The sequence below is a fragment of the Chiroxiphia lanceolata genome, chromosome 1, assembly GCF_009829145.1.
Source record: "Chiroxiphia lanceolata isolate bChiLan1 chromosome 1, bChiLan1.pri, whole genome shotgun sequence".
NCBI classification, from domain to species: Eukaryota; Metazoa; Chordata; class Aves; order Passeriformes; family Pipridae; genus Chiroxiphia; species Chiroxiphia lanceolata.
This window is the reverse complement of record NC_045637.1, coordinates 85,650,788-85,662,840: the sequence shown is the minus strand read 5'-3', so window position 1 is coordinate 85,662,840 and position 12,053 is coordinate 85,650,788. Positions and strand designations below refer to the sequence as shown.

Below are 12,053 nucleotides of genomic sequence, written 5' to 3'. Positions count from 1 at the left end.
CAGACTTCATAAACATGATTTATTTACACCATGGAGATATTTAGTGTTAACAATACCTTAAATTGGATTATTTAGGACAGCTCCAGTCTGCACAATTGTCTAGTTAGAACAGCTGGGACCAGTATCTGTTACACCCATCCTCACTGTATGGGTGTAACCCAAAACTGTGTATTCTATAGTCTTCCATGCCATTTCCCAGAAACTGTTATCAATAGACGATTTACACCCTCTGCCCAGAGCAGCCTGACTCCTCAGCCTATAAACGGGGTGTTAAGAGGCCTGCGAGATAGGAGGGTGCCTCCCTGTCCTCACATCCACTGTGGAACTCCCCACCCTGAGGGAGGTACTGGGCATTCCTGCCTGAACTGGAGGATATATAATCTTGGGGTCTTGGGACTTTTTTAACCACTCATGGGATCCAGAGAAAGACTGCAGATCACCGCTCTCAACCAGACTGCAACCACCACTTTTCAACCAGACTGCAACCACCACTCTCAATCGGACTCCAACCACCACTCTTGACCAGACTGCAACAGCACTCTCACCAACAGGTTTTTTCCCTCTCCTTTTACTTTGGACTCAGGGGGCCCAACGAACACCACTCTGTTCATGCCCCAGGGTGCTGGTTTATACATTTGGGTTTTGTGGGTTAAAACCAACTGTTTGTCTGTATAATCGCATTTATTGTATCATTTTATTAAATTGTTATTCTGACTTATAATCTCTCCTTTGAGTTGAGTTCATTTCCCCTGATGGTTTACCCTTAAACCAGCACAACAACCCTACAAAATACACATAGCATAGAGAACTATATGCTTGCTAAAGTGCTCAGTCCTTCTGCTGAACTGGACCCATCCAACGTTTGAGCTGCTTCTCATTAAGTGACCACTTAACCTTCTTCAAGGTAAAATACTCAAACAATTTTTACAATATGTACATTAAAGGTAATAATTTCAACTTCCCAAATTATCAGTGGTAATAGAGAATACAGTAAATTTTCAGCAAATTTCCAGGAGCAATGCCTTTCCTTCAGGAAAAGCAGGTAATCACTTCCTTGCGCACAGAAATTCATAAAGGTCCAAAGATTCATTCTTCCTGTCATCAGAAAGAACTGATCACATCTTACTCGTGCTGTCATACAGGCTGCTTCCAAGCCTTCACCTCCATCAGACACTCAGAAGCTCATGAGGAAACAGAATTGGAGTACTTAAGGTAAGTGCCTCAAAAAAACCCCCCATTTTACTATTCTAACATTTCAGTGTTTTTAACCTCACATAGCTTTTTGCAGGCCCAGCCATTTTTTAACTGCCACTGCCCAGCTATGTGTGAACTGTGGCAGCATTTCTACACAACAAAGTGCTTTCCTGGGCCCCTCATATTTTCCACTCTTTGTAATTCACACACACAAGAGCATCTATACTTCATACCACATCTTCAGAGAAAAATGGTCCCTTTTCTTTCTCAGATAGAGCAGCTAGCTAACACAAGCAGAGGAAAATGGGATTCCCTCCCTTCTCCCGGGGGCCTTTCTCCACCAAGCTCATAGAACAGACTAAATAACATATACCACCTTAAATAAAAAAAAAAAAAATCTTACTTCCTTCAATGTGAGCCTGTGGGTTCTTATAGAGATGTTCAATCCGGCCTGTATTAAAAGAACTAGACCGACGAACGATGCCATGCACCTGGGGATTGAACAAGTTAAGATGCAAAAGATAAGTGGGAAACATTAAGAGGAAAGTGTTTATCACCATCACTCAAAATATTCATATACACAGACCTAACCCTTATATCAGGTAATCAGAGGTTGTATCTATTCCTACAGGTGGGCAGTTATCCAAATAATAACATACTTGGAGATGCCATCATATTTACTTGAGTACTCGAGTGGTTTCCCCTTCTCCCTTGCTGATACCACTAGCAGGCGGAACATCACACACAGTACAGAAAACATATTGAATTGCCCTAGAGCACCATCTCCTAGTGTGTGATACTTGATGTTATTACCAGCATTGGAGAAGAAATATGTGAATGCCAAGAAAAGCATTTCTCCCTGGTTGCAGTGAAGACTTTCTGGAGGCAGAGATGAATGGCATGGAAAAAGCAGCAGCAGGAGATGGGACTATGGAAAGGAGAGAGTGAGCAGAGAAGAGAGAAGGGAAGAAAAAGACAAGGGGAAAGAAGGAGCAGCAGCTGCAAGGCCCAAATGTATTTTAGAAATCAGCTGTCATTCACTTCCTGGGGTGTTGGAAGAACAGCGAGAACAGTCAGCGCTGTTTTGTGGACCTCATGAGTCAGTGTTCTCCAGTGGGTTACGTGACACACAGACAAGCCTGAGGCTGAAATCCAGCTTGGGAATTTCCTTTAAGCAGCCACGATAAATAAGTTGGTGGGAAAAAAAAGCCCCACTGGTTCTGACTAACACTAAAGAAAAGATCATTTTTGTCTAATACATCAGAGAAATTCAAACACTGACCCTGTTTCCTCCTCTCCTGTAAGACAGGACCATGATGCCTGCTGCTAAAATTCATATTAGCTTAGGTTATCAGCTGTAGAAGTTGCTCTTGTACAAGTGAAAGATGCTTAAGCATCTGACTGTCCTCCAACTCTCCCTGCCTTTTATTTCTGAAAGTGATCCCTTACACTTTGATGTATCCTACACTTGGTTTGGTCAGGCCATTGCTTTACTTTCTCACTTCCTGTTAACTTGTACCTGCAAGAACAGAGCAGCAGGAACAGGTAGTGTTTAGGGCTTTGGTTTGGTTTGGGGATTTTCATTTTACACATAACACAAGCTATGCTTACTGACACAGAAAACATTTTGCATTCTATCATAAGTCAAAAATTTAAATGAGTAGAAAAGTGCACACAGCTGCAGATTGAGACCAGTTTGCTGCTTTAAGAATGATATTTTGGTGTCAAAATCTCTAAAACCAGCTCAATAGTCATCTTTACAACTGCAAGTCAAATTTATGATGCCAATTTCCTTGCATAAAATCTCTTGTGTGCCCTGTTACACAGCACACTCACAACATACCATGTTCTACAATTCAAATATCTGCACTTTGAAGATCAATGAGGCACTGAGAAACATACCTTGTAAAAGAAATTTTCATCAAATAATGAATTTATGAAGACAAATTTTCAAAGATATGTAGTCAAAAGCCATATCAAAATAATTAGTTATAGAATGTGTGGATAATTTATAGGGACATAAGGTTTACAGAGAAACACTACCTAAAAAAAAGAAGACACTTTCATAATAACTTCAGCTTTACAAAAGATGCTGGAAATATTTTGAGTACTCAAATGAACTAAGTTTGCTGAGTAAAATATCAGACTTCACAATTTTAAAGCAACAAATTATTCTAAAGGAAGCTAACTGAGGTGCTCTACAAGAGGGGAGGTTTAGACTGAATATTAGGAAAAATTTCTTCATGGAAAGGGTTGCCAAACACTGGAACAGGCTGCCCAGAGAAGCGGGTGAGTCACCAACCCTGGAGGTACTTAACAGACATGTAGATCTTGCATTTAGGGACATGGTTTGGTGATGGACTTGGCTGTGTTGCATTAACAGTTGGACTGGATGATCTCAGAGGTCTTTTCCAACCTAAATGATGCTGTGATTTTTCTAGTAAAATTAAAGATTTTGGCTTAAGGTTCTGATGAGGGACTTTTTGAGCACTCAATTATCTATCTCTGAATTAAATCATGCTAAAATTCAAGGTCATGTGAACGATTAATCAGTAAGTCAAATCTTGCCAGCTCAAAGCTTGATGAAAGATTGGGCTTGCAAGAGCTTTGTGTCAGCTGAATGACTGTGATTCCAACATTCGACCAATGAGATGTGCTAAATGCAATCATCCCAGGACTTCAGAAGTTTCAGCAAACAGACAAACCCAGAGAGCCTGTTGCATCCAGCAATAACAAGAAAGCATGTGAACTCTGCTTTTCCTTCTTTTCTTTTTTTTTTTTTCTCCCACTCCTTTTTCTGGTATGCACAGGAAAACCTGTCAAATGCTTAATCCATGACAGCAGTGTAATTGTAAAAAAACTGATGAAAGATACCTTTGTCTGCATGGGACAGGTGAAATGCAAACTCTGTGACAAGCCACAATGTGTGCAAACTGGTTAATCTGGTTAAGAATGTAAGATCAGTGGATTTTTCCCAACAGGCCCAGATCTTTAAATAGATTGAAATTAAAAAACAAAACAAAACAAAACAGGTTAAATGAAGCATCTTGCTTAGGGAGGCAATCAGTTATCACGTGCGCTCTTGTGTTCAGTTATTCAAAAGAAGAGATGTCTAACTGGGAACACAGGAAAGAATTCCAAGAAAGTGACAGAGAGTTTAGGAACAGAAGAAAAAATCTCTACCCAAATACAGTAACCTTTCTATTGTGGAAGGGGTTATATTTCATTTTATTTGCTGTTGGCAGTTCCCAGCTTCATTGTGGACTAGGAGAGAGTATGTGCTTTTGCCTTCAAAGTAGCAGAAGCAACCTCGTTTCACACCATTCTTTATTAGAAAGGGCTCAGAAAGTGCACTGCCATATCTGACTCTATCAACCTGCGCCTCAGGAAGTCTTCCATCATCCCCATATCACCATTGGCCAATCAGAGCTCAAATCAGTCCAGCAGTTTAATTACCTAGGCAGCCTCATCTCCTCGGATGGTATGACTGACAGAGAGATAGACAACAGGTTAGCAAAGGCATAGAGTGCTTTCAGAAAACTCCACAAAAGAGTATGGCGTAATAAACACTTGAAGAAAAGTACCAAGATCAGTGTTTGCAGACCCATAGTGCTGTCTACTCTCTTATATGGTTCTGAATCATGGGTCATCTACCACCACCACCTGCGTCTCCTAGAACGCTTCCATCAACGCTGTCTCCGCACAATCCTAAACATCCACTGGTCAGATTATGTGACTAACACATCTGTTCTAGAACAAGCAGCAGTCACAAGCATTGAGGCCATGTTGCTGAGAACGCAGTTGCGCTGGGCTGGACATGTCTCCAGGATGAAGGACCACCGCCTCCCTAAGATCTTGCTTTATGGTGAACTTGCCACTGGCTGCTGCGAGAGGAGCCCCGAAGAAAAGATACAAGGACTCCTTGAAACAACACCTCAGCCTTGGCCACATTGATCACCATAACTGGTCTACTCTGGCCTCCAATCGGGAGGCCTGGAGACACACCATCTATAACGCTGCTGATGCCTTTGAGAACACACGCAGGATCACTCTCGAGGAGAAAAGACAATGCAGAAAGAACCGTGTCTTGCAGAATACACCACCTAAGGAGTCTTTCTGCTGTGCATTTTGCAATGGGATATGTCTATCTCGTATTGGCCTCATTAGCCACCAGCGTGCTTGTAACAAATGTGGGTAGAGCCTTCCTAAATCTTCGTTCATGAAGCCTAGCCATGACAATGAGCAGAAGCAACCACAGTGATGTGTCTCTTCCACAAATGGAATGAAGAAATAGTAAAAAAAAAAAAAAAAAAAAAATCAATTTACAACACTGAAAAGCCAATATCAATAAGCAAATCAGTCAACAAAGCAGGAGAAAGGATGGAATAAGCAAGGCAAGATTAACCTGGTGCAAAAGCATGAAAAGCACAGACTGGCTGAAAAGAGACTTCTCACTAAGCTATGAAGCAGTATTACAACAGAAGCAATTAAATTCAATATTAGAACAAGCATTAGCTTTTACTAAAACCCCAGAAAATACTACATTGTGACAAAATGAATTTGATCACCCCTCTCCTTGCATTATTGCACCTTTTGGAAGCATCTTTCATGACTGAGAAGGCAAATATTCTTACATTTATGTCAACATCAGTTCAAACACATCAAATCATACAGATGGCAACAATGTGATTATTGCTTTGCTGGGTCACAAGAAATGTGATTTTTGCCAGGGAAAAGTATGCAGCAAGAAGGAATCAGACTCTCTTTAATTCAAGGAAAAGATAAGAAAAAATCATATGCTAAGCAAGAATATAATTAATCCAAGAGAAAAGGTAGAAAGCAACTCTACCAAAATACAGGTTGTTTTGGGTTTGTTGTTTGGGGTTTTCTTTTGCTTTTTAAACAGAGAAAGCAAAATGCAAGGTTTTCATTGCTGAAATATAACTGCCAAAATAAAAGGGCCTTTACTGTGAAAAGAGAGGGGGGAAAAGAGAACAAACAAGAGATTCTTATTCCTTTATGTGGTACATTGCATAATAAATTATTCCCTAATTCCTTACAGTTTTGGCTCACGCAGGTCACTGCTTATCTGAGTTGGCGGGAAACATGCAAAGCAGCTGTACCCTGAGGAGAAGGGGGAATCCACTAGTGGACATTAGATGATAAATAGTACAATAACCTGGCACGATTACAGGCCATGTTGCACATTCCTCTCTGGAGTTTTGATTTGTTATCTAGGGCTGGAGTGGAAAACATACACAGAGAAGGACAGAAGCAGAGGAAGCCGGACGGAGCTGCAGCATCCAAATGATTCCATCAGCCTGCAACCAGTCACCGAGTCACTCACCTCGTAGCCTTTTTCCAACAGGAACTCAGCCAAGTACGATCCATCCTGGGAATAGTAAGACATAGGAAAATGTTAGAAACACATTGAATAGGCCTGAGAGATTTGGACTGCTTAAGATCTCAAAAAAGGGAAAAAAATAACCTTGTAGTGAGTTGATGGGGTAACAAGCATATACTTTGACTTCTCCAGATTCATATACTGGCCTAAAAAAACTATAGACTCTTTTTAGTTACTTTTATATTAAGCAGCAGCATATTTTAAGATAACTTGCTTACAAATGCTAGTTGAGAACTCCTGTCTCTTGAATTTCTTCCCAAGTTCCATTATGAAGTGCCTGGGGACATCTTTCCAAAATATCCTAACCAGAGTTATTGAATAGGAACTATTTTGGACATAAGGAAGGAAGAATATTTAAAACCAAAGTAGTGCAAGCTTGGCATACTCTGCGAACCAATATGTCTCTGTAGCACTGCGTCACGCTGGCATTTCCCTTGCATTTCCCTTGCACACGCGGTCACATTTTATGTATCATTGAGGGTTGAGAATTTGGGCTGTTTATTTTTAGGAATTTTCTTTTTTTTTTTTTTTTTCATTTACATCCTTGTCAAACTTCAGCTAATAAACTCCCCAGAAGACAATACTTTAAAACACATGCTAGTGCACATTTTCCTGCAATAAGATGTTTTTTCTGGTATGAGCACTGCCAGGATTACCAAACACAGTAAGTCACATCATCTTTATAAATGTGTATACACTATCACAAACCCAGTAAAGTTTACCCCTCCAAAAGAGTTCTCACTGTCCAATTCAGTGAATATTACTCATGCTCAAAGTCTGCATCTTCTCACTGACTTTTTGAATTGTTTGTTCCTTTAATATGCAAATGTATTTCACCAGATCCAAATGGCTTGCTACAAAAAGACCATAAAATCACTGAGATGCCACATATGCTTACGTGCTTAAACCCTGTTATGTGGATCTGCTCTGTCGTGATCATGGCCAGAGCATCTAAGTGCAAAACAAAGAGACACCTCTGTGGTTGTCCTTTAAAAGCATGTTTCTTCAGAGAATTTTTTTTTTACCTCAGATTAAATGAACCTTTTTTGTCTCACAGAGAGCCTAAGGAGAAAAAGATACTGAAGTAAGAAATCTGAGAAGCACTAGGAGGCCCTAGAGCAGTAGAACTGCCAGTAGAGACTGTTTACTGCACTGATGGCAAAACCCTGGGTATATCTATGCAAAATGGCACAGTGCAGTGTACAAGGGGCATGTTGCTCTATGGTTAAAACTTCAGCATTCAAAAAAAAATTAGTTAATTTATGTGTAAAGTCTTACAGAGTCTAGAAAGCTTGAAAACAAGAAAGTCTCAGCTTACATACTTCTCCCACTATATGTACACGTGTGTATGCACAAAATTTTACAGGGCTACAGCCCTATAACAACAGCCATCAGTCTATGACACCCATTAACTGAGAACATGACAAACCACATCTGCCGTGGCATCACTGGAACCATATGTACTTCTGTACATCAAATAATAGGAACAAGACCCTACTGAAAGGAGAAATTCGAAGAATATTCAATGGAAAATGTGGAGGAACATGGGGCCAGAGCAGGGGATGACAGCTATCTTGAATGATTTTGTCATCTTTTTCATTAGTAATTCCTCCAGGATTTAGTAGAGGGAGGAAAACTTCCTAGTTCTCCTTGGTTGCTCAGTCCACTAAAATAAAAAAAAAAATAAATCAAATAAAGCAGGAGGTGAAAGTGGGAGACTCGGTCCAGAGAGTGCAAAGGAGATGAAAAAAAGAAAGGCTGTGATTACTTAGGAAGCTGATGGGAAACAGACTTGACTAGGATTGAACCCTGTCAATAAGGTCTTGTTCTTCTCACCCAGGCCATTGCTCAAAGTTTCCAGTCACCCTGGAACATTTTGAACCATCAGTGGCACTTGCTTCCTCTGCGCTTCCTTTCCAGGTCTATCAAGTGATAGGGCAGGGCTTTACAATGAGTGGGAAACAGGCAGCAAGTGTGAAAGCTACTGCTTTCTGGCTCTAGCACAGCACAGCTGATTTACTGTCTGGTAATCACACACAGTGCAGATTCATGCTGTCCTGCGCTGAGATACCATATCACACGTGGCTCCCAGGTTTCATGTTTCCCTTCCTTTTCTTTTCAGAACAGCAGCCTGTCAATGCAAATGGTAATCAGAACAGTGATCAAAGTGTCAAGAGTTTGCAGCTGGTAAGGACAGTACAGTTTCCATCTTTTTCTAATGAGGTCAGAGAGTACACAATATTAAGTAAGCTCTGTTAAGTGATTTAAACCTTAATCCATAGGAGACTGCATTACACATATAAATTCTATTATCAAAGCTATTAATTTCCATTTATACTACAAACAGAGCTTTCAAAATTCAGGAATGACTGAGCCAGAAAAGGAATATTAAAGGAACTAGGTGTTTAGCAACAAAACTCAGGTTTTGTTATGGTTAGCACATTTTGCTTTGAGCCACATAATGACAAACATTCATTCCAGGTTTGTATCTGAGTAGGAACAGACCAGCATGAAGTGCATGGCTTGGTATGACCTGTAAAGTTGGAGACTGGGAAGCAGGGTCTTCACAAGAAATGCTTGTAATGACCTTGATCCTATTTTGTTAAGTGTTTTACCCCAAAACTACATTATGTCCTCTTCAGGACTGAAAAAACCCAAAGAGGACCAGCTTAGGTAGCACATGCAACCAGCAAGGTATTAGTACACCCGGACCCCAATCAGATCACTGAGGTAGCTATGGATAGTTACTCTACTCCCCACGCCAAACACAAAACCTAAAAAACCAGGGTCTATACAGACCAGAGTGCTTACTTAATGTGTCCCTCCACTGGGCAGTATGCTATTCTGCTTCAGACGTGTCACATTTGACAGCTTAGTTTTGCTAATGTAAAGCACCCAGCTAATACTATTCCATTTATAACAAATCAACAAAATCTCGGATGAAAAAAGCAGGTTTTGTCTGCGGACAAAACATCAGTCTTAAAAGAAAATTGCCTACAAATTGCCTTTAAGTAGGATTGTAATGAGACCTGGCTCCGTGCAGATATGTTCCAGCTTGAACGATCAAAACAGTTCAACAAGATTGATTAAACAAACCACCTCAGCTGAAACAGTTCCGCATCAGTACACTCTAACACCTCAGACTTAAAGATTCACTATGCTGTCTTTAGCCAAATAGTAGTTTGAAAGCTCATGCAGAGAATGATACTTCAGCGGGCTTCCAAGACACAGCAGCAGGTTTCCAACTGCAGCTGCCTTACAACATGTCTGTAAAATTCCCAGACAAAAGAAAACAGTCACATAAACTAGCGTGAGACAATTTTAGGATGCAATATTTTATGTTTAATACAGTAGTTAAAGTCAAGAACTAAAATAAGCTTTGAAACCATCAAAGAAAACCTCTTCCAACGGGGTGAAGAAATTGAGACATAAACAAGATAGACAGTGCTTTGCCACAATCATCTGGAATAAAAACAGTATCAAGTTTGACTTGATCCATGAGCAAAGAACAGAACAATTTATACAGAAAACTGAAAACAAGTGGAACTAAATAGCCTGTTTAACAAATATCCTTTATTTTGTACTGTTTTACACAGGGAAACTCCATTTGTAATGAACTTATTTTGAATTTATATTGACACATTCAGAGAAGGCTGTAAAAGCAACCTGAAATGGAAGACATCTTCATCCTCTTCCCTTGATATGGGCAGTCCCAACACTGTTCCACACAGCTCCTGGATTCAAGAACTAGATAACATCCTACCTATGATCTGCTAATAAAGAGGAGTGGAAGAAAGTACTAGATGTATGAAAAAGCAAGGGAAAAGAGACCAAGAGGAGGAGGAATAGGGTTCTTTTATTACTATTCCTAGAACTCCAGGAGAAGTGTATGGAGTGCCTTTTCAGAAGGAGGGAAAAAGAATTAAAGACCTAACAAATTATGCAAGTTTATTATGACTATATTACTGAGGAGAAAGGGCTCTGAATTGCAGGGGAATAATATAAACAACTGAAAACAAACATCCCCACAGAATACCAAGTTTTCCAACTTCATTACACCTTTGGAAAAAAGGTGTAACAATTTTCCACATACCACAGAAAAGGCCAAGGGTGCTTCTATTTATAAAATTCAAAACTGATTGAGGCTAGTGCCATGCCTTTAGGAATTACTGGAAAGGTGAGTTTATGGAAGTTCAAACTACAGATGGTGTCAATTATCAAGGTCATTCTTAGTTCTAAATTCCTTTTGAACTACAAACTATAGCTGTGCTCTGCTGAAGTTAAATTTTGATAGGTTCAATTAATCTGTTTGGGGGACAGTAGGTGGAGAAGAGGCAAACTTTCAGCCACGGGACACAGGTTTTATGCCTTAAAGGCATCTTTCTCCAGTAATATCACCAACAATGCACCGTCACCATTTGCATTTAGCCTTGTTTGAATGAATAATCTATACTTCCATTAAAATATGCAGAACCAGTGCCACTAGTGCTTTGCACAATAAATTGTTGCTTCATCAAATTTTCAACTTTTGCAAAGCTATAAGCCAATGCTTTTTCAGAGACTTACAAAACTGAAGTATGGTGACAGATCCTTTGGAGCAGGGAATACATACCATTCTAAAGCAACATCTAAATGATTTTAATATCAATCCATAATAATAATAATTCATTTCTTTGTAGCACTCCAGAAAAGTCTCCTTTAAGAAAAAAAAGCCAAGAGAGTAATACAGTGTTATTTTTGTTGAAAAATGCATACTTCTAATAATTTCCAGTGATTTACAGAGGAAATCAGTAATTTTTTGCAGCTACTATAAACAGAACAGTGCTGCACTTTGTCTCAAGTCTTCAAGGTGATACTTGAGGTAAAGCATTAAAGCATTCATAAAAAATCCCCATAGTGAAAACAGGGAAAATTATGAACTCTGAAGTTTTTAACTGATTTATTAAAGCTGCCACCCTCCAAATGCAGTAGTTATTTTGCTATTTTGATTTGTATTCTGGTCAAGTAAAAATAGAAATATAACTGTCCTTTTGTTCCTGCTGTCAAAAGAAAAAGTCAAAAGGCAATAAATGACAAAAAACCCTAATCTTCGTTTTAAAAGATTGTTCACTTAATTGAAGTTTTTTTTAAAATTCATTAACTTCAGTACAAAATAAAATTGAGGAGGAGGAGAAGTTATCATTTGCAACAACAACAAAAGCATTCTAATTACATTACTATGTTCTTTTTCAATTAAGAGTTGTTTAAAAGCAAAAGCAAGTTGCTTTGGAAAAGTGAATCACCGTATTATTTCCTAGACTAAGCCCCATCTGACCTCACACACTATTCCACTGCTACACTACTAAGTTATATTAAGAACTGCAACTGTAGTTACAGACTACAACACATTTTTCTTCCTTCATTCCTCCAGTTGTCTTTATCCAAAACAACATTATTCACATCATCAATATTTATC

The 12,053-nt window shown here is 39.3% G+C and overlaps 1 protein-coding gene across 2 annotated transcripts in view; it reads right to left on the bottom strand.

The window, feature by feature from the left end:
- GMDS (GDP-mannose 4,6-dehydratase) overlaps positions 1–12,053 on the bottom strand; it is a 417,655-nt gene that overhangs the window by 345,646 nt on the left and 59,956 nt on the right. For both annotated transcript variants that reach the window (XR_004359692.1, XM_032702498.1), the window contains exons 2-3: positions 6,542–6,586; positions 1,598–1,685 (exon numbers count right to left, since the gene is read on the bottom strand). Coding sequence is in view for 1 of the 2 variants with exons in the window: in XM_032702498.1 (XP_032558389.1) it covers positions 1,598–1,685; positions 6,542–6,586 (133 nt within the window). In the remaining variant the exon portion in view is untranslated. The remainder of the gene's footprint in view (positions 1–1,597; positions 1,686–6,541; positions 6,587–12,053) is intronic.